We start from the raw sequence: 21,213 nt of genomic DNA, 5'->3' as shown, positions 1-21,213 counted from the left end.
GGAGGGTAGATGAGGTGGGTGTTGATAAGATGTTGGGTTGGAGTTGGAAGAGATGTGGTACACTTAGAGGATATGTACAATGGATGCTAGGATGTGAGTGTATTCATACTTGCCTAGTTTTGTTCTTTGGAGACGCCTCTTAGATTGCGCTATCTGAGCATGTAAAGCGGAAAAATCCCGAGCGTTTTCTACTTTTGAGTATCCCAAAAAATCACGCGCCCTTTTCTAGCATGGCAGCTTCAACTCCTCGGGCACTAGAGTCTTTTCGGATTTTCGCGTTCAGATTCATTCCTCAAACCCGCATCCGAGGACTCGCTGAGGAGTGTCTGAATGGAAGCTACCGATCGAGGAGTATCGAGGATTATCCGAGCAGAACTAGAGCGCACAGCTTTGACAACCAGCCCTGCCGGTACCATATTACATTCTCTCATTTCATTCCAATCTTAACGTCGTATAAAAAAGGTCCTATCCCCCCTCCCTCCCATCCATTCATCAAGTCGTAACCACAGGCCACCCAGACTCGAAATCCAAGTAATTAAACCCAAACTGAAAATCCGCATACGCATACCCAATGCGCGTATCCACTAACCCCACGTCAGTCAGCATTTCAAATCTCGCAAGCCCAGAAACCTAACCAGGAAACCCCACATACCATAGTGATAATACAAAACATCCCGCCCCCCCCCATCATCAACCAGCACGCCCTGGCCCCCCGGCGCATACACAAACCCGTGGCTGCCCAGCACCAGCGTGCCCCCGTTCCCGGCGAGGCAGCTGTTCCCGGCCTGGTCGACGAACGGGCCGGTGGGCGCGGCGGCGCGGCACACCATGACCTTGTACTCCTCGCCCGCGGGCGCCAGGGCGTCGGGCGCTTGGCAGCACAGCCCGCTGGAGAAGAAGAGGTAGTGCCACGGCGTGCCGCGCACGGTGGTGGAGAACTGGAAGGCGCCCTCTTCGACGGTCGTGGTGGTTGTCCCGAGCCGGATGGTCGAGTTGTAGACGACGTTTGCGGGGGTGACGCCGGACCAGGTCGTCGGGTCGGCGGCGGAGAGGGTTGTGTGGAAGATGTCGCGCCAGAAGGAGCCGAAGACGAAGTGGTGCGTGTCCCCCCCGTCGCGGAAGAGGTTTGGGTCGATGAGGTTGTAGTTCGAGCTCTTGGGGATCCCGAGGCTGCCGTGGTCGGTCCAGGTGCTGCCGACCTCGAGCGAGGGCGCTGTGGCGACGCCGATGTCTGAGGCTTGGCTGCCCAGGGTGGAGACGGCGTAGTAGACGTGGTATGTGTTGTCGATGAGGTGGACGTCGGGGGCCTGTGTGATGTGAGCCGCGTTGTGTTGGCTAGGTTGATGGGCATTGCAGGGAGCATTGTAAGTGCTCAAGCTTCTGCAACACTCTGCTTACCCAGAGTTCTTGATCAGCAGCGACTTTGATGATGCTGCCCTGGGGCAGCATCTGCTGCTGGTACGTCCAAGGCCCATTAAGCGAGGGCGCGTTCGCAATGAGGATGTTGTCGTTGGTCGAGAAGCGGTACCATGTATCTCCTTGATTATACTCGGGTCGTGGATATAGCTGTTATTGCCTGTACATGGCTCCGGGTCCGGCCACGACGCTGCGGCGCGAGGATGAATCGGTGTTGTGGCGACCAATGCCAGTGCGGCACTGACGAGCAGCGAATAGGATGCTATAGAATAGGTCATTTGAAAGCAGTGTAGTTGGTCCCTACCCCAATATAATATAAGGCTATTAAACCACAGTTCCTGGAGCGAGAGGAGACACCATTTAATATACACAGCGTCCTTCACTACCGCGTCCGCAGCTCCCGCTCCGGCAGTGCCATCATCGTGCACAGCTTCTGACCACAGCCTTCCCCGGACAAGACGGTAGGAAGCCTGCTGACTGTCTTGGTTCGAATGGTATGCGACGGAGTGGGTGCACGTGAGATGCAAGGGAGAGAGCCGGGGATCAATCATTGCCGGTTTGATGAGGATCTACATACCCCTTGTCGTGGCAGAAGCCTGCGCCTATCCAGTAAAAGCTGCGAGTTAGGCAGATGTAATATAACGCTGTGCTGGCATTTCCCTGCCGCTGGCACGTAACAATGGTACGCAAGACCTAGTTGCTGCGAGTCTGAGTGAGATTGTCAGCTTTGAGGTATGACGTCATATGCTGTGTTTTCGGTGGACCTCGTATGACTTTCGAACATAACGGTATTTGAATCATGCTTATGATATCGACCTTGGCGACAAGAAGAGGAAATGTCCTATGTAGAAATGCTAATGCCAAGGTAGTGTTGCTATGGTTATTTTTCGTATGCAAAATAGAGTTCGTTTCTTGGCGCTTTTTCTCTGCTGCGCACTGAATTGTCTACAATTTTCTGGTATGATGCTTAAAGCGTGGAACGTAACAAGAAGAAGAGATATATATCAACTGCTTGCTTTGGAAACTTCGTTAGACCATAATGTATAGTTCTAAGACGTAAGTTTGGGCACTTCTTGCAACTGTTTAGGGTACCCCGACAGGCTTTGGAAACTCCGAATACGATGTCAAGGTTACCGAAGTAAGAATGAGACTACCTTCTGAATAACTAGAGACATATTACCTAGGGCACTCCTTACGGTGGTTTCGAGAGAGCAAGTGATGCCAGAGCATTGGTATATTCGTGTGCCTGGATTTATGACCTAGCACTGTATCGTACTCCCTTTGAACAGAGCCCCTTATAGAGGACGGTCGAGATTTCACCTTTTATCTTTTAGTGGAAGGTTACCGAGAGCGAGCCTAATCGTCCGACGCCTTTACCTAGATCCAAAGATCATAGTTCCCAATTTACCAACCAATGTAGAGTTGACCTCTGCTGGAGCTGCGTCGGTATCGATCCTGGTATAAATTTTTGTTTCGTCTGCCTCACCCCTCTTAGCTTTGGCCGCCGCATCCTCCCATTCCTCAGCCAACTAAAAGACGTTAGTCGAAGACCAAGGGCCACCAAACACCTCTATGAAACGCCAACCTACCTCAGTCATCTCCTCAACGACGTTTACGATTCTCCCTCTCTTTCCGCCTTCCTGCACTTCGCCCTCGCCCTCCTCCCACACCTCTGTCTTCTTGTAAAAGGGTATCAGCCACCACGACGCGGAGAAATTTACCGCAACCATCTGCCTCCGAACCCTCTTCCACCTCCTCCCTGTTCCCGTCTCCACCGGCTTATCCAGCCACCCCTGCACCCTTTCCCATTTCTTATCCGGCAAGTCGAAGTTCGAATAATTATACATGTGCATCAAGACATCAATACTGACATCGTCCACACACGGCAGCCGCGCTAGAACTGCCTCCAACGCTGTGGCCAGCTGGTCTGGCTCCGAAGTCTCCACCAACTCCGGAGTTGTACTTTCATAAGTCTGATCAGGGGAGCCCGACAGGCGGTGGAGGCGTAAGCTGCGTAGGCTCGGGACAGGATTCGCGCGTCTTTTGGGAGGGCCGTTCCACCAAGCCCACCCGGGCCATATGGCGAACTGGAGTTGACGGACATGTTGCATGATCGGGAGAAGGGAGAAGAAGGTGGGCGAAAGCGAGGTTCTCTCTGGAATATGCATCCCACCGAAGGAGGCATGCACAGCTCGGAGGACATCCATCGTGATTTGTGGCCACATGTCAGTCTCGAGAAGCTTTCTGGCCTCGTACATGCTGCTTGCACTAGAAGGGTCAGGCTCTACTAAGCCTTCACATTGTTTCCGCAGGCGTGATTGTTTGGGACTCGAGTTGGCGATGTCGATAAGGGTTTGGGTGCATTCTGCGCGGATTTGCTGGCAGACGTGGAGGAGGTACAGAGGAAACTGGGCCGGCAGGAAGATGCTTTTATCGATGTAGTTGGGTGGTGGTTTGGCGAAGTGGTGACTAGCGTAGCGGTTCTTGGGAGCGGTCGAGGGGATCATCTGCGGTGGGAGGAGGAGCAGATGGTAGATTTCGTCGCGCAATTCGCGGGGAATTGTAAGGAGCGTTGGGGGAGACATTGAGAGGAGGTTGGTAGTATATCAGTGGAGCTACAGGGAGGATTGTGATGGAGGTTTGGAATGCAATTGTTGTTCACGAGGCTTAATTGTGTAGATGAAGGGTACAGAGGTGTATGTTCATTTCGGTCCGATTGCTGCTGCCTAGGAGATGTTCGCGTTTTGTTTACTTCGGCATGACATGACTCGGCAGGGTGAAACGTAAACGGTATGAAATTAAGACGTGCAGACGGTGATTACATATTCGCGTCGAGTGGTTCGCAAAGAGAGGACGAGACGAGAAGTTGACAAGACATGGGACAAATCACTAACTGCTTTTGTGCTAGTGGTATCATGTACGAATACCCACCCCCGCACATCCATCTCGTCTCCTTTCCTTCACCTATTCCATCTCACTGTGGATTACATTTATTACACCTACAATACTAACGCTAAGTCTCGAAGTTAGCTTAATATATGCCAATGCTTCACGTATTATCCATGCTTTGGGATTTAAGTTCATCACAGTAAGGATTTTAGGTTGTCAGACTTGAGGACTACCATCCTAGAGAAGCACATAATATCATATAATCCTTTCGCCTCAAAGTTTAGAAGCACCCCCAAGATACCCTACCCACATACGTGTGGACATCTACCACCTGCCCTCCAGTATCTACCCCTCTAAGTCTCATGCAACTAAGGTGTGCCAGCCGCAGCTTCGTGCTCCGTGTAGACATGCATCTGTGCTTGGTGTTCGTGCTATGGACAGACTTTTATGCAAGGCGAGGAGAAAATTGCTAATGCACAACACTGAAGCCAGAGATCAATGTTGCAGCATGCGTTTCCATTTCCTTTCTTGCGTAGATTGTCGGAACAATAACTAGAGTAGCACCTCAAATTAGTGCAAGCACTACTAAGCAAGCAATTCAAGCAAAGTCACCTCGGGGCAGGGCTTTCTTGGTGGAGTTTGTCGTCTCCTCGAGATTGAGATCTAAGCACCCACTTCCTGCTTAGGTGTTACTAATCTAAGTCGTTATCTAAGGAGCTGTTCGGTCGCACCCTCGAGTTCAGAACTCGAGCGCCAAGGAACGCGATTTTAGCCTCGAGTTCTGAACTTCTGCAGTTTGAACTCGAACTCGCGGTAGTGTTCGGCGATTTCCTCTAGTTTTGTAAGAGTTTTCGCCCGCTAGTAGAGACGGCGTCGACGGCTTCAAAAAACCCTGCAAGCGTGCGCGGTAAACCCTATGTGGCCGCCAAGGCTCGAGTTGAGCTCGAGTTTAGAACTGCAGCTTTGAGTTGCAGTTCGAGTTCGAGTTCAGAACTCGAGCGAGTTCGAGTTCGTCACGTGCACCCGCAAAGCCTCATTTCTCAACACCAACGTCTGCAGATTCGTGATAATGGCACCGCCGCCACCCGCACTGCTAGTCCACCTCTTGCTGCTTTATGATGTTGCCCTTCTCCTACTCCTAACGGCGGCGCATGAGGAACCTGTGGGCGTTAGGGTACAGAATACGGATATGTTTCGAGGCGCAACGTGGACGGCCTCGCTCATATATGGCCACGAAATCAGGATGCAAAACATGGTGAGGATGAGACCCGACGTGTTCATTAAGCTGTCCGAATTCCTACGAGGAACAGGGCTTGTGAAGGACACAACGCTACTCTCTGTGGAAGAGAAGTTGCTCATCTTTTTGTTGGTATTTGCGGCGAATAATTCCTATTGCCAGGTTGGCGAGCATACGCAGTATAGCTCGTCGACCATACATTCGTAAGCTGTCGAGCTGCCCTGCCAGTTTGTTAGCGAGATCTGACGTGTTAGGAAGTGTGGTCCATGAGGTTATTCCGGCCCTGCTTGAGCTCTATACTGAGCTTGTAGTTCTACCCCGAAATGAGACGCCCGATGCCATCCTGGATGACCCAAAACGAGACCCAGCTTTCCACGACTGCCTCGGCGCGATTGACGGCACGCATCTGCCCGTGTCTATTCGTGGTGGTGAGAATCGTCAGGCGGCGTGGAGGGGCAAGGCGCAACGACTGACGCAGAATGTATTCGCGGCTGTTGATTTCGAGTGCAATTTTGTGTACGCCTTGGCAGGATGGGAGGGTACTGCTCATGATTAGCGAGTGTTTGCTGCAGCGAGGAACGCTGACTATCCGTTTAAGGTGCCTCGCGGCCGTTACTACGTAGCAGACGCTGGGTATAGCAACACTGTCATTACGCTGGCGCCGTTCCGTGGAGTCCGCTATCACCTAAAAGAGAATAAGAGAGCAAGGTTGAAGCCAGCAAACGAGAAGGAGTTGTTTAACTTACGACACGCCTCTCTGCGCAACGCTGTTGAGAGGACGTTCGGCATCTTCAAATCGAGATTCCAGTACTTTAACGCGCCGAGGGCGAACTTCCCGCTAAATGTACAGGTTCAAGTGGTCTACTGCTGTATGGCTGTTTACAACTTTATTAATTTAAACCGCCCGAGTGATTTAAACGTACCTGCGGAAGAGCCAGTGTATCCGGATCCTTAGGACGCCCTTAAAGCCGAAGCGGAGAGCGAGTTTAGTATGAATGACAGGAGAGATTAGTTCGCGAGAATTATGTGGAATCAGTACGTGCGGAACTGCTGGTTAGATAGGGGAGAGGTGGTAGGCGAGTTGTTACCAGAGAATTGAGGTTGTATATAAAATGGAGATATTCTACAATCTATCCATTTCGTGTAGTCTCACGTAGCCTGGCCGTCTCTCTTATCCGGAAACACGAAACTAACACGCTAACTAGGCAGCAGCCTAGGCAGTGGCAAATTTGGCGCTATGCAGCGAAAAACGCCCCTGTTTTGGACTTAAATTCACGATGTATGACGTAATTCTGCACTATTCAGTGGAAATTGGCCAACTTTCAACGCGTTAAAACGCGTGAATCACTAGGCAGCAGCCTTGGCAGCACTAGAAGCTTCTTCTGTATTACTAGAATTGTTAGAATATAGCAGTAGTTCGTTGTAGACGAGGATCACGTGATAGCGGCTGCAGGAGGATGAGAGAATCAGTTCAGCTGCAGGAGGATGAGGAAATCGGCTCGGCTGCGCGAGGCTATACAAAATGGATAGATTGTAGGATATCTCCATTTTATAGTCTAGGCAGTCTAGTATAGTATAGCTAGTCTAGGTAGTCTAGGTAGTCTAGTATAGACTACAAAATGGAGAATATCATACAATCTATCCATTTTGTACAGCTTCGCGCAGCCAAGCCAATTCTCTCATCCTCCTGCAGCCGAGCTGATTCCCTCATCCTCTTGCAGCCGACCTGATTTCCTCATCCTCCTCTAGCTAATCCAGTTCCTCCTGCTCTACGGGCTCCTCTTCGACATCATCTACAGCCTCAACACTACTCCGAACGTTCAACTGCACCGTACGGGCTATAATTTTGCTGACCCACGCATCACGGAGCTCCCCGGAGGTCAAGAGAAAGCTCCTCGCCCGCTTGTCATCTTCAAACGCCTCTCGCACTGCTAACTGCTCATCAATAGAGAGAACATCTTCATACTCCAAGAACGCCGCCACCGCTCTCTCCTGGAGATCCTCCACTGCTGCTACAGGTGGTGGAGCAACTGCCTGCCTTATCAGATGCCTCGAGGCCATAATCTCCTTGGAAATCTCCGCCATTGATTCTGCGATGGTGAGCTTCTTTGAACGCTTCCCCCTTGCAGCCTCTTCCGCACTACGAGCTGACGCTTCTGCTGCCCGTTTTCGCAGGGCAATCAATAACGGCCTAGGCGTAGGTGTGACCGGCGGCCTAGGCGTGGCTGACGGGCGTGGTGTTGTTGCAGTAGCAGTAACCGGAGTAGATAACCGAGAGGACACAGGAGAAACAGGAGAAGGGCGAGATGATGAAGTAGACCCTCTTTGTGCTACTGAACTAAAAACTGACGGTGCAGCAGTAGCAGTTCGCGGCAGCTCTGCATTACCACCGTCCTCCTCGTCATCTACCTCTTCGGCCGATGCCTCCTCCTCCTCCTCCTCCTCCTCCTCCTCCACAGCGGCCTCCTCCACATCGGCCTCCTCCGCATCGCCGCGCAGGCTCTCACGCGCCTGTTAAGCAGTTTGACTATACTGCCCTGTTGCTACAATCCCTTCAAAGAGAGCATGCATCTGCTCGTGCGCGAGAGGCGCCTTATGGTGCCATCTACGATGCGATTCGTTCTGCAGAAAGTCGGCCTCCATAACCTCAGGGTCGGAAACAGGTATACCCTCTTCCGTGACGCTCCAGCCGGAGTGATTGCAATGAGGCCACCAGCTCTGCCAGAGCCTCCGCCCGTCCGCTTGCTTCAACTTTATCTGCGTGAGTTTAATTGGCTGCGTCGTAACTGCTTGAACTCTCTCAATTGCAATTTGCCAGCATCTAGGATGGTAACCGCTCTGCGCACGGAGGCCCATATTCACGCCTTCAAGCAGGCCGTTGTACATGGCTATCACCATGTCGTCCGACCACTTAAGCGCCTTGCTACGGCGAGTTGTAGCAACAGGAGGAGGAGGAGGAGGCGTGGGCGAAGGGAATGGCGATGCAAGTGCACGAGCTGTTTTAACCCTCTTCCTCTTCGCTGGTAAACTGACGAGTGGAACAGTGGTGATAGCTTCAAGCGCAACCGCAGATGCGACAGCAGAGTCTACTAGTGGTATAGCGGTAGGCTCTGCTGTGGACGCCGGCGTCCTATCACTGACGCGGGTTTGACGATTTGACATTATACAGCACCAGGAACGAACAATTATATACAAAAATTGGCCTATTTGATGAGGTTGAAGTTTCTGCGCGGTGCCAAGGCCTGCGCTACACAACACCAGAACCGAACAGTAGCCCAATTTCGAGTTCTACAACTCCGAGTCAGCTGGTCCGGCTAACCGCTGCTAGCAACGCGCTATTCTACGCCGGCAGGTAATTAGCGTGGGCAAAACAAGCTCGAGTTTGAACTTGAGGGCGGTGCGACCGAACAGCTCCTAAGTAATAGAACCTATCACGACATGAAGGAAAGCAAAAGGGGCCGTCTTCAAAGTAGGGCAAGTCTGATTGCGAATTTGAAATACGTTACAAATACTAGAGTGCACTTCATGCCCGCCATGCTCGATTATCACTGGCATTCAAGACCTTTGAAAGAAAGAGTGTCTAAGTAAGTGTAAGTGCTAGTTGTGCAATTCTCAAGTACTAGCGAGAATATCGTACTTGTCCCTAGATTCGATCATTACCATGATTATAAGCAATTACAATAAGAATCTTACCATTAGTCTAACAGCCAGTTCCATCATGAGCTACCTAGGTATACAGCAGTATGCCATCGAAATAGATAACTCGAGGTCCTCCGGTCAAAAAGGGTATACTCTCGCCTCGGTACCCCTAACCCCCTGCCCCTCCCTCACCCACAAATCCTCCAGCCAAAAATGACTCAGCTCCCCCACCTTTCACCGGTAAAATCCCATCTTTTCCAACCTCATCCCCCGTCCTCATTCATCTGACTAACTATATAGTACATTTAATTTTGCAAACCCTCCATTCTTCCTACCAAAGAGCACACGAATCTCTCAACGAGATTGCAGGACCCGTGGCGCAATGGTAGCGCGTCTGATTCCAGTTCACTCTTGGAGCATCCAGAAGGTTAGGCGTTCAAATCGCCTCGGGTTCAAGTCCCGCCCAATGGTATTGAATTTTTTTTTTTCGCTCTTTTTTTTCTTCTTTTGGCGGCCCTTTTCTTTGTGGGAGATTGAGAGTGGGGATGAACGGCGAAAGGGTAATCTATTAGCCGAGTGATAGCGGGGTCAATGCTACGTACCTTTATATATGGCTGTGGCTTCAAGCGCTTCTTCTATTTTTGTCAAGGTTGGAACGTGATAACAGAAGGGCCATAACTTTGATTGTACGGTTTCATATATAAATATATACACTCTTGAATTTTAAAGGCGCCTGACCTATGCAGGCGCAGGCCGTCTAGCAAACCCTCCATGCGTCTAACCGTCCTCTAAGAAACAACAACGGCCACATCCTCTTCTTCCTCATCCTCATCCCTCCGATAAAGAAAATACTGCACAAACACAAACCCATCCAGCAACAACGTCCCAAAGCTGCCCAACAACCAAGAAAAGTTAACCGCAATATACCTCGCATAAACCGCCCTCGCCTCGCCCTCCCGACAATGCCTCGGGTGCCTGCATATAGGGGAATATGCAAAGATCGATAGCACATACGTCAGATTGCCGATGCACGCGAATAGGAAGAACAGCATTGAGATCCCCTCGGTGCTCTTGCGGCGGTAGTTGAGTAACAATTGCGGGACGCGCGAGCCTAGGTAGAGGACCGCGCAGATGTAGCCGAAGATCTGGCCGAGGACGTTAAAGTGGAGCGTGTCTTGGTCGGGCTGCTCGAGGTGGCGGTCGGGGTGCTTGGAGCGGTTGCTGAGCCACCAGCCGAAGACGCCGGCGGCGCAGACGAGGACGACGGCGCTGAGGTTGAAGAGGACGGCGAAGAGGATGGAGGGCGAGGGCTTTAGGGCTAGGGGAGTAGGGTCTACGACATTAGGCTCTGGTCGGAGTGGCATGACGGGGGAAAAATGGGTCCCGTCAACGGAGAGGAAGCGTTCTCGGAATGAGGATTGCGAGGAGCGGCGCTCCATGTCGGATATGAGTGCTGGGCCGTGACCATTGCTGCTGCCGTTGCCATTTTCCCTGCTGAGGAGAGGAGATCGTTCATCGGAGGCGACTCGCCTTTCGTCATCGCGGTCGGCCGGCTTCTTGATCTCGTCTTTGAGAGTGAAGCCTTTGTAGTAGAAGCATTGCGCGAGTAACACAATGTCGGCCAATGTGTAATATACGGCAAGGATGATCTGACATGAAATTAAACATACTTTTCAGATCAATAGGAAGTGTTCCACTAACCATTGTAGGTAAAACTCCTTGCAGCACAGCTCCCAAGATATTGAAGACATCACCCGCTAGCCACGCCACGATGAACAAAACCGAAAGGCCATCCGCAGAGCCCCTCTGGAAGTTCTCTATAATTTGCGGAGAGAAAACAACGACCCAGCAGGCAATAGAGATAGAACCGCAAATCCCGCTGATGGCTTCAATGTCTAGTTGCAAGCCTTGAGATGGCGGGAACATCTTGACACTCCAATACCCTCCGAGAGGGAGTGGCGTTGATTAGGATGAGTGTAATGTAAACCAACAAAATTGGTGACAGGGAACCTTTCTAACTTTGAAGTTTGGTTTTGCCAATGGGTTGATTCGTGGGCCAATGCTTGAATATCGATGTTCTAGAGTCTGGGGCGATGCGTCATAGGTCGAAAGTGCAGAAGGCCAGAAGACGCCAAGAGCTACGAAGTCGATAAGCGCAATTTAGATGAGTTCTCCAGAGCTATCAGTGGTTAAGATGAGGACGGAAGAATAATGGCGATGAATGTAGAACGGCGACGAGATGAAAGTTTTCGAGGTCACAAGGTTGAGGCTGAAAAGCCTGCCACGGCTGCGCGCTAAATCGTAAATCCGGGGAACGCTAGGCTATCTTAGGACATGACGTGGGGATCATTAAGAGGACACCGAATCAATTTGTCTCATTCTGATGTTTGAACAGACAAAGACTCCTATAGAATCCTCTATAACATGGCTTGCTAAAATCTAAGCATGATATCCATTCCATGGGTCTCATAGTCCGTTGTCCTTCTTGAACTTGTCCCAAGCCTCATTTAATGTACTAAACACCGCAGCACTTATCATCCGTTGCTCCGTCGTTGCATTTTGCGGAATCTAAAATAATTAGCGTGATATCATAGAGGGAAGAGGAGTCTCACCTTATCAGGGTGAACCTTGGCAATGGCCTTCATGTATGCGATCTTGACCTTGTTTGGCATTACAAGATCGCCCATGCCGACCTTCTTCCACCCAGCCTCAGCCCATAGTACATTATCTAGTGATCCAAGAAGCGCTCTCAAATTGTCCGATTTGGTGCCTTTCCACATGATGAGCTTTGCGTCCACCTGGTCTGTCAACGCGAATTTTTCGTCATCAGCCTTGTCCGCTGCGGCGTTAGCCTCTTTGAGCTTCTTGACAGCCTCCGACTCTGATCCAGCTGGCACCCCTGCAAGATCCGCCAGTGCGGATTTCTTCCGGTGTGGCTTTCGGACTGGTGCTGGTTTCGGTGTTGCCGGCTTATTTGCGCCGCCGGCAGCCCTTTCGCATCGATTTCGGCCTTGTATGCTGATAGCGCCCCCAACACCAGCCTCGACGGCTTCTTTCCATACTTTTCCAGCGTCAGCCCATTTTTCCATATGCTCTAGCGCCTCGGCCTTTCGCATCAGGGCTTTTCCGAAAAACTCCTTCATGTCCTTGTCCCCTTCTATACCCCCGAGTGAGATCTTCTCGTTCTCGCCTCGGGACGGCCCAATCGTGACCAGTGCGTTGTCGGCATCAGCGATGGCGGCTTTGGGATCGCCAACCTTGATGTTTACAAGAGCTCGGTTGCAGAAAACAATTATAGCTACAGGATGCGTCTCTGGCAAGGGAGACAAGGCAGCAGAGTAAGCGATATGCGCTGCGTGGTAATCGCCTCGTTTGAAGGCCTCTGATCCTTTCTTCCGATCAGATGCGGACGATGACAAGGCCGAGGAAGATGCAGGAGGGATTCGCCGTGGAGGCGGCTTTGGTCGGGTAGGCAAGGGAGTCACCGAGGGCGATTTCGAAACCGGTGTCGCTGTTCGTTGGGCAAACGGGTTCCGCGATTCTAGGGGGGTTGGTTGACGAGAGCTGTTTGACGAGCTTGGCGTCTCGGCAGGTTTCGTGTCTGTCGTAGGCCTTTTCCGTCGAGCTGGACTGACGTAGGCCTGCGCAGCTTGCTCTTCCACAGCCTGTCGCGTAAGCTTCTCTGTAGGCCGTTTATCAAAATGCTGTGGTCGCTGTGGAGGAATCCGGGGCTGAGACGAGGGCCGTTCTGGAAGTGCAAACTCGTTTGGCCTTATGTCCCGCTTTGAAGAAGGCAGCTGTGTACTCGACGCAGGTTGACGTTGCGCCCTTTGTGGCCGAGATATGCCAGATTCTAGCAAAAGTGCCTCGTCAGTGACATTTGACTCAGGCTCGGGGGCCTTCTCTCTACTCCTAGGACTTGGACGCGCCTCTTGTTCTGCTGCAAGCTGGGCGTCTCTCATCCATTTAGGCTGGCTGCTATCACCCTCTTGCTGGAATTCCGCCACGGCCTTTTGGACCTTCTTTTGACTTGTTTTCCACAACGAGTTTGCCGATTTGAAGAGAGTGGTCCCAATCTCTGATGCGTATTGGGTGACGTCCTTCTCGCCCCCTGGAGACTTGTTATCTTGTCGGCGCTGAGAAGAATTCGATCGGTCATCTTGTCCCCTCATCCAAGGGGGATTTGCCGTAGCTACACTTCTACCATTAGATCTGGAAGTTGTTCGTGGTTGGTCTTCATTATCTTCGAGGGGAGTACGACCTCGTCCGTCGCGACCACTTTGGGACTTTTGTTTGGCTTCGTTGTGTGCTTGAGTGAGGAGCCATCCTACTGCAGCTTGAACATCAGTGCCAGACTCTGTCTGTTCGAGGGCGTGGGCAGATTTGTCTGGTGGGAAACCCATATCGACCAATTCCGCAATAGCCTTGTCACGAGGGTCATTAAATCCAGTATCAGACTCGGGCTCTTGCTGCGTCTCCACTGGTATCCGTGTCCTAGGTTCGACTCGCTTTGCTGGCGTGAATTCAGATACCGGCTTCCCCAGAGCACCTAAGATGTCATCATCGTTTTCTACTGTTACTTGTGGCACTGCATTTGATGGGCGCTGTGGATATTGGGCCAATCCAAATGGATCATCATCGTCCCCAAGGAAGCTGTTGCCTTGATATTCGGGAAGCGCAGTATGTGTTTTCGGAGTGTGCGTCGCAGGCGTACTTCGACCACTGAGACCAGGTTTTGGGAAGTTGGTAGAAGCGTCAACAGGAGCGGCAGAATTAAATGCGGAGAGTAGATCATCGTCAACTGCCGAGAACGGCGAGGAGCGTTTCGAAGTGTCCAGTCCGGCGAAGGGCTTATTGATTGTCGCGGACAGGGTGTTCCCAGATACGTTGCCATGGCCTACAGGTGACTTGGACGGCGGAGGCGCCGCGTTGCCGTTGCCCAGTGTGTCCCAAAACTGAGCATCGTGTGCCCCAAATTGTTTGTCATATTGTTTCTTGCGCTCCGCCTCCTGACGCACCTTCTCCTCCTGTAATTGCCTCTGGCGTTCCTGGAGCGAGAGGTTGTTTGTTGGCTTGGAATTGAGGGAGAGCAAGCTGGAGAAGCTGTCATTCGCGGGCGTAGCTGGCTTGGAGGGTGGCTTGAGGCCGCGACTATTCGGGACAGACCCAGACTGCTGCGCGGACAGCGGTGTCGAGCGTCCAGACAACTGAGGGGCAGGGCTCTGGCGCAGAGGAGGATAGAAGGAGGGCGGGGGGTTGTTGGCGGGAGGGGGGTTGGACATGCTGGTGGAGCTCCAGTCCAGGCCAGCTAGGTCATCCATCGTTAAGGCGCACACGCATTAGCAAAGAGGGTGGAGAAGGAGATAGAGTCATGAGCGCATCTTGAAGTGGGTGCGGTGTGATGAAGTTGAGGCTGGCACCGCCACGATCTCCAATCAGCCACACCTCGTGGCATAGACTTCAGTTTGTTGATATTACTACATGAGACTCCAAATGGCCAAATAACCGCCCAATTACTTGCTCGAACTGTACAAAACAGCCATCGATCTAGTCACGTGCATCGCTACATAATTGCTCCTACGTGGTAGATACAGAAGGAACGTCTAGTGTTCAGCGGTGCCTTCTGCCGGCGTCTTCCGTCAGTGCCAGGGTCCACATTTCGGTTACCCTTTTGTTTTGAACATTACTAGAGTGGCAGGCACCCTGGGCACCCTTGAGCAAAAGGTGGTAGTCCATGAATGTGTGATTCTGTTCTAAACCCTTCTAGACTCTAGTTACACACTCACCCTACCTAGGTAGGCGAGGTCCTCTGGTACGTTATCAGAAGTTTGTTTTGACAGGTCTAATAGCTCATCAGGCCACCTCAGACGGTGTTGGATTGCCCACTTATGTCCAACGGAGCTTGAGTGGTCTGGCGGTCGAGGTTGAGACGGTCAATTGAAACACATTCGAAGAAGCTGCACTCCCGCCAATAATGTACCTCCTAGTCAATTGAAGCAATTGAAGGTTCCAGTGTTTCAGAGACGAAGCAGCCCGAGCTGTCAGGGCGTTGTCAAAGTGCGTGCAGCGCAGCTGGGAGCCTTCAGACGGCCCGTGAAGCGGGTGTATGGCGCACATTTGGAGACGGGCCGGGCGGTCCCGTTCGCGGGACAGATTGCGCACATTTGGCCATCGCAAGCGACGATAAGCCGGGTCTTTGCAATTGTTTCTCTGTGCGATTGAAGAGACTCGTACAGGTGTGTAGTAGCAACATGGACACGCGACATACGAGAATCGAGACACGCGTCAGTGTTTTCTTACTGCGGCGGACGGAGCATTGCTGATGCATGCTGACGCGCACGTGACGCGGAAGCGGAAGCGTCTCCAACTGCAAATCTGCCGAGACGGACAGCAGGGCTCGAGTCGGGCAGCAGCAGCGTGTCCGCGAGATAGGCAAGTGGTGGCATCACTGCGTCGCTGATGGGCGGCCGTCGGCATTTTTCTGTGCTTCGAGAAGTCATGACTCTTGTCGGTGCATGCGTCTGCAGTTGCCGGACAAGGGAGAAAGTGCACCCCTGGGCCTTCCGCTTGCGTCCAGCGTGCCTTCCCAACATCGAGCAGCTCGCGTGGTGTTTGTGCCATGTGGTATCGCGCGCACGGCATCTCGCAAGCCAAACGCAGCGTCTCCGGCGTCTCCGGCGTCTCTGGGTGTTGTTTTAGGCTCCCGTGGCTCCCCCTCCAGTGCAAACTGACTTGGACGGCGCGGGGTCTACGAGCCAAGGTTCAGCGAGCCGAGTCGCCTAAAGTCAATGCACCGGGCGCAATTGGCGTTTCTGCTGCGTCTGCACCGCTCAACACCACGCGCGTGAACCGCGGGGGAGGCCTCCTGTGCATATGTACATAAACTGCACGCTGCACGCGATGCCAGGCTCCGTGAGGCTTGTCGAAGGTCGGTTGAGCCTGCTGCCGCGTCCCCGGATGCAGCGGTCGGCGAGCCGCTCGGACGAGGCTGGCAGCGTGACTCGTGCCGCAGTCGGGCTCGATCCCTTGGGCGACAGCCCCTGAGGACGCCGTTGCGAGCCCTGAGCCCTGAGCCCTGCACAATTTTGGCGGTCCCAGAGCCAGGCCGGAGGGCCGCGGGCTTGTCGATCCGCCAGAGTGCGAGTGCTTCGCGCTGGGACCTGCAGAGGGGATCTGAGGTGCACGGCAAGGCCCCAACAAACCCTGAACCCGGCGCTGAAGCCGCAAGAGCACCGTCCATTCCTCGGCAGCCGTCCCTGCACGCCTCGTTCTCGCTCCCGAACCACCACAATCCCAAGCCCTAACCACACTTTGCGGCCCTGCTCTCCGCTCCACCCACAGCTGTCCCGACCGAGCTGGTGCAGAGGGCTGATCCACCTGCTCGCCGCCCAGGAGCGACGCTTTTCCCGCATCCACCCTCCAAACACCCGCCTCGAGTCTACCTCGTCCCGTCTCCCACCCTCGACATGGGTCTCTTCAGTCGCAAGAGCGCCAAACCACAGGTCCCCAGCAGCGACGGCCCGGCCAGCGCCTCCAATGGCTCGCTGAAGTCGCCTGCTCTGCCCGCCTCGTCGAATGGCCAGTCCATCGCGAAGCCCGCTCCGCCCGTTCACGATGTGCCGCTGCCAAAGGCCCCCGATCCTGCCCTGGACCCTGCGGGCTACCTGCGCAGCATCTATGCTGTGCGAGAGCGCACCAAGCTCGTACTCGAGAAGGCGAAGAAAAACCAGCTCAAGCACTTCACCGTGGACATGAGCAAGTTCCAGGAGACGGCCGGCTATGTCGTGTCTATCATCAAGGTCAGTTCTCCGCTCAATGATTTTCTTGATAGTCCACTGACAGCCGCCATTGCAGCGCGACTATGCCCCCGACTACGCGTCCATCCCTCCCCATGGACGCTGGCAGCATTTCGAAGTTGGTGGCCGCCCTCGCATTGATCAGCTAATGGCTTCCTGGCCATTGACCGTCGACAATCAAGAGCGGACTCGCCGTCTGATCGATCTCTTCCTGGTGTCCGTTCTTCTGGACGCCGGTGCTGGAACAAAGTGGCAGTACAAGAGCAAGGAGTCTGGCCGCGTGTATCGACGAAGCGAGGGCCTGGCCGTTGCCAGTCTTGAGATGTTCAAGGCGGGCGTCTTCAGCAGTGACCCCAGCGAACCCTGTCAGGTTGACAGTGCCGCCCTGAAGAGACTGGACATCAAAACCATGGCCCGTGGTCTGCAGGTCAGTGAGGAAAATCCAATTGATGGGCTGCAGGGACGCACGGGTCTCCTAGTAAGACTTGCGGATGCACTGCAAAACCAGGACATCTTTGGTCTGGAGGCGCGGCCGGGCAATATGCTAGGTAAATCTACTAAGAGAACTCCATTTGGATTGCGCTGACAAGTATAGACTACCTGCTCTCGCATCCCTCGACACAGGCCTCCTCGGTCCCTATAATACCACTGCCCACACTGTGGAACGTCTTGATGGATGGCCTTGGTCCCATCTGGCCCTCGACTCGCACCCAAATCGACGGCATATCCATTGGCGATGCCTGGCCATGCAGTGTCATGCCCTCGCACCCGACCCACCCTTGGGAGAACATTGTCCCGTTCCACAAGCTTACCCAATGGCTAACATATTCTCTGATGGTGCCCATGACGAAACTCCTAAACGTATACTTCGCCGGCAGTGAGCTGTTGACTGGTCTGCCTGAGTATCGCAATGGCGGTCTTCTGATTGACACTGGTCTGCTGACCCTCAAGCCGGAGGATGCGAAGCGTGGACTAGCCCAGTACCAGCGGAACGCCCAAGTGAAGGGCCAGCCAAATATGGAAGTGGTTCCGCTCTTCACCGCCGACGACGATGTGATCGTTGAATGGCGAGCTGTCACTGTTGGCTTCCTGGATGAGTTGTTGGCCGAAGTCAATACGCTACTAGGACTGCGTGGTGCAGACAAGCTGAACCTTGCCCAGATGCTGGAAGCTGGTTCATGGAAGGTTAGTCCTAAAACTTCTACAGTTTCACTTCTTACTGACCATTCCAGGGTGGTCGAGAAATTGCAGAGGTCTCGCGGCCCAACACCAAGGAGCCTCCGATTATGATCTTGTCCGATGGAACCGTTTTCTAAGATACCCTTGCACGCCTTGCTTTCCATACCATTCCTCTGATCCATTAGGGGAGATCCGAAGATGTACGCAACAGTACGGGGCGCGGTGGAGGTGCACACGGTCTTCAATGGGTTGCTTCTCTGTTTATACTTCTTTGGCCGCGAGTAAAGCGTGGATTTACAGCGTTACCTATTTGCGGCTGGCTACCTACTATTTGCATTCTGAAGGACGGCATGTTATGGACTCTGTTTGCTGCATGTTACTGCTAGAGGTGGTTTACCTACGGGGAAGGAAGAAAAAGAAGTACCGCTTAGCCATAATGGGGCTCAAGAGCCAGACGGCTTTACTCCACGACGAATTCTTGGGACGAAGTATGTGTAGCAAAATCACCAAGTGAAGCCTTCCTCAATTCACCACTTGTTTGATCTCACTGACGTGACTGCTCTGCTCTGCGCTTCATCCGTTCCTCTATTCATATTCTCCTCACATTCAACAAAGCTACAAACATCTTACGAAAAAGCATGAATTAGAGCACATTCGGTCTCGGCTTTACCATGGAGTTGCAAATGTGGGGGCAGCATCATGGGGTGGGACGTGGGGGCACAAGCTCCCGAAGCTCCAGCGTCATCTTCGGCTCCCTGCCCTCCGACTCTTCAACCTCCTTCGAATACTACAAGCCCGCGTACTATCTCCCCCGGAGCCCTGCTGCCGTCGCCATGAACTCCAGTCGGCGCCAGAAGCAGCGCAAGGTGCTGCTCATGGGCAAAAGCGGCGCCGGGAAGTCGTCAATGCGGTCCATCGTCTTCAGCAATTACGTCGCGAAGGATGTTAGGCGGCTGGGCGCGACGATTGATGTCGAGCACAGTAACATCAAGTTCATGGGGAATCTGATGCTTAATTTGTGGGATTGTGGCGGGTGAGTGGAAATGAGTTCCGTTTTGATCCTCTTTTTCCACCTGTCTGACACTCCCGGGCGTGCCTCGTGCGACCGTGTTAGGATTCAACGCAACTCACACTTCAATTCGATTCACACGAAAGCACCTGCTAATTAATCATCTCTACACAGCCAAGACGGCTTCGTCGAAAACTACCTCACGCACCAACGCGCCCACGTCTTCGGCAGCGTTGCCGTCCTGATCTTCGTCTTCGACATCGAATCCCGCGAGTTCGCCGCCGACGTCGTCTCCTACAGCAACATCATCCGCGCGCTCTCAGAATGCAGCCCCAGCGCCAAAGTCTTCTGCCTCATCCACAAAATGGACCTCGTGCAAGCCCGCCTCCGTTCCCAGCTCTTCGAAGAACGCTCCGAATACATCCGCGCCGCGAGCGAGACGTTTAAAGATACCGTTGATTTCTTCCCGACGAGCATCTGGGATCAGAGCCTGTATAAGGCGTGGACGCAGATTATATACTTCCTGATCCCGAACGCGGCGACGATCGAGGGCTTGCTGAGACAGTTAGCGGAGGTAATCGACGCCAGAGAGCTGATCTTATACGAGCGGACGACGTGTCTCATGGTTACGCACGTCACACGGGACGAAGAATCGCAGAACCCGTTCACGGACCGATTCGAGCGGATCTCCAGCATCCTGAAGACGCATAAGCAGTCTATGGCGTACGTCCCCCCTCCCTCATCTCCCTCCCCTTCAAACCCTCACGAACGTAAACCGACTGACGCGGCGCGCATACAGCAAACACACCAACATCCCCCCCGGTAGCGCCAACTTCGCCGAAATGCAAATCAAAACTGGCCGCTTCATGTTCTTCATCACGCGGCTGACGGAGAACACGAACCTCGCTGCCGCCATCCCGCCCTCGGAGCAGGTCTTCAACGCCGCGCGCATCAACATCATGCTCGCGCGGTCCAAGTTCGCCGAGCTGGATATCGCGAACAAGCCGCGCCCGGGGCTGCAGCAGGCGTTTGCGAGCGTGTCGATGGGGAATAGTGGGGAGGGTGACGGGGACGGCAGAGGGGAAGATTTTGGGGTCTGAAGAGGTTGGTTGGTAGGTATGGTTGGGATGGGTCTGATGAGTTGGGCGCGGCTTAGAGCGTTCAAAAGTGATTGGCTTGGTTTGAGATACCCCTTTGGTTATGGCGTTTGGAGTTAGGCGGGTTGGAAAATGATGGGTTTGCTGGTGCGGGGGGAGGGGGGTTTTTTTTTGAGAGGAGATCCTGCTGGGTGGGAAATGAGAGGCTCACACTATTTCACCCGAGACCTAATCCACAACACTACCTCATCCTATTGCCGGAGGCTTTGGTGTCACTGCTCGGAATGCTTCAATCTACTTTTAAAGGACCCGATGGGATCCTAACATGTTCGAGCATCCAAATCGGCCTAGCATCTTCTCGTGTGTCACCAGCACTTGTGACTGTCAAAGAACCTCCATCGCACTCTTCAAATCCCTATAAAGAGGTCTCATCCCCCTTACCTGCAGATCAGACGCATAGGTTTCAGCGATAGGATGCGCCCACCGGCCATCCGGCCACAATGCGCGAACGTGGACTCCGTGCAGCTGACGACCATCTTCATGGACTCCTGCTTCTTCTGCGTGGCACCAATGCATAACCCGAAGGCAATATGTCTACGATTATAGAAAGAAGGTTCCCCCGCTCCAGCCTTGCGTTTGCTGAAGATCTACACAATGTTGAATATATCGAGAAAGCGTCTATGTAGTCGTCTGCAATCCAATCAAGGGCTCTCTCTCTCTGATACCGCGTTTGAGCATCTCATCTCCCGTCTCTTATCTAGTACCATGGATAGATAGGGTCCCGTGGTGGCGCTATCGCGGCTGCAATGGAGCTATGGTATTTGGTTGGTGATATTGCAGGAGTATGCCTGCCGACCCCTAACGAGATACTAAGCGCAGGGGCAAGGCGGGCTTATAGACACAAACGCTATGTCGCACACGTCCAGCTTCGACAAAGACCCGGGGAAGCCT

At 53.2% G+C, this 21,213-nt stretch overlaps 9 protein-coding genes and 1 non-coding gene across 10 annotated transcripts; 5 read left to right on the top strand and 5 right to left on the bottom strand.

The window, feature by feature from the left end:
• Nucleotides 1-110: 110 nt before the first annotated feature.
• On the bottom strand, nt 111-1,694 carry BDZ99DRAFT_543363 (endo-1,5-alpha-L-arabinosidase; the record flags this gene model as incomplete). The annotated part of the gene is made up of 4 exons (XM_033726785.1): nt 111-584; nt 653-1,307; nt 1,399-1,535; nt 1,583-1,694. 4 exons carry the CDS (start codon nt 1,692-1,694, stop codon nt 493-495), a joined length of 996 nt encoding a protein of 331 aa, XP_033583628.1. The 3' UTR covers nt 111-492.
• A 579-nt stretch (nt 1,695-2,273) lies between these two features.
• BDZ99DRAFT_458505 (uncharacterized protein) lies at nt 2,274-4,249 on the bottom strand. Its single transcript, XM_033718929.1, has 3 exons — nt 3,006-4,249; nt 2,794-2,945; nt 2,274-2,736 (listed from the first exon to the last, which is right to left on the bottom strand). Exons 1-3 carry the CDS (start codon nt 3,999-4,001, stop codon nt 2,733-2,735), a joined length of 1,152 nt encoding a protein of 383 aa, XP_033583627.1. The 5' UTR covers nt 4,002-4,249; the 3' UTR covers nt 2,274-2,732.
• Nucleotides 4,250-7,363: 3,114 nt separating this feature from the next.
• BDZ99DRAFT_140893 (uncharacterized protein) lies at nt 7,364-8,103 on the top strand. The gene has a single exon (XM_033712687.1). The coding sequence runs from the start codon at nt 7,638-7,640 to the stop codon at nt 8,058-8,060; it is 423 nt and encodes a 140-aa protein (XP_033583626.1). The 5' UTR covers nt 7,364-7,637; the 3' UTR covers nt 8,061-8,103.
• Nucleotides 7,982-8,383, bottom strand: BDZ99DRAFT_458500 (uncharacterized protein; the record flags this gene model as incomplete). Its single annotated transcript, XM_033718928.1, has 1 exon — nt 7,982-8,383. A coding segment is annotated over one exon (158 nt), but the record flags the coding sequence as incomplete, so codon positions are not given.
• Nucleotides 8,384-8,837: 454 nt separating this feature from the next.
• BDZ99DRAFT_140934 (uncharacterized protein) lies at nt 8,838-9,865 on the top strand. The gene is made up of 2 exons (XM_033712688.1): nt 8,838-9,126; nt 9,482-9,865. The coding sequence occupies exons 1-2, from the start codon at nt 8,981-8,983 to the stop codon at nt 9,759-9,761; spliced, it is 426 nt and encodes a 141-aa protein (XP_033583624.1). The 5' UTR covers nt 8,838-8,980; the 3' UTR covers nt 9,762-9,865.
• On the top strand, nt 9,550-9,636 carry BDZ99DRAFT_t16. Its single transcript has one exon. It is a non-coding gene; the product is annotated as a tRNA-Trp (tRNA).
• BDZ99DRAFT_407677 (PQ loop repeat protein) lies at nt 9,846-11,265 on the bottom strand. The gene is made up of 2 exons (XM_033716487.1): nt 10,883-11,265; nt 9,846-10,830 (listed from the first exon to the last, which is right to left on the bottom strand). The coding sequence occupies exons 1-2, from the start codon at nt 11,105-11,107 to the stop codon at nt 9,970-9,972; spliced, it is 1,086 nt and encodes a 361-aa protein (XP_033583623.1). The 5' UTR covers nt 11,108-11,265; the 3' UTR covers nt 9,846-9,969.
• A 223-nt stretch (nt 11,266-11,488) lies between these two features.
• BDZ99DRAFT_434115 (uncharacterized protein) lies at nt 11,489-14,502 on the bottom strand (the record flags this gene model as incomplete). The annotated part of the gene is made up of 2 exons (XM_033717426.1): nt 11,489-11,749; nt 11,794-14,502. The coding sequence occupies 2 exons, from the start codon at nt 14,500-14,502 to the stop codon at nt 11,648-11,650; spliced, it is 2,811 nt and encodes a 936-aa protein (XP_033583622.1). The 3' UTR covers nt 11,489-11,647.
• Nucleotides 14,503-16,465: 1,963 nt separating this feature from the next.
• Nucleotides 16,466-18,651, top strand: BDZ99DRAFT_458497 (DUF1688-domain-containing protein). The gene is made up of 4 exons (XM_033718927.1): nt 16,466-16,980; nt 17,036-17,525; nt 17,573-18,162; nt 18,210-18,651. Exons 1-4 carry the CDS (start codon nt 16,648-16,650, stop codon nt 18,291-18,293), a joined length of 1,497 nt encoding a protein of 498 aa, XP_033583621.1. The 5' UTR covers nt 16,466-16,647; the 3' UTR covers nt 18,294-18,651.
• A 338-nt stretch (nt 18,652-18,989) lies between these two features.
• On the top strand, nt 18,990-20,265 carry BDZ99DRAFT_376442 (GTP-binding protein GTR1; the record flags this gene model as incomplete). Its single annotated transcript, XM_033715024.1, has 3 exons — nt 18,990-19,189; nt 19,340-19,888; nt 19,965-20,265. The coding sequence occupies 3 exons, from the start codon at nt 18,990-18,992 to the stop codon at nt 20,263-20,265; spliced, it is 1,050 nt and encodes a 349-aa protein (XP_033583620.1).
• Between the last annotated feature and the right edge of the window lie 948 nt (nt 20,266-21,213).

Source organism: Mytilinidion resinicola (assembly GCF_010093595.1).
Source record: "Mytilinidion resinicola strain CBS 304.34 unplaced genomic scaffold BDZ99scaffold_2, whole genome shotgun sequence".
Taxonomy (NCBI): Eukaryota; Fungi; Ascomycota; class Dothideomycetes; order Mytilinidiales; family Mytilinidiaceae; genus Mytilinidion; species Mytilinidion resinicola.
This window is presented reverse-complemented; position numbering and strand designations above follow the sequence as displayed.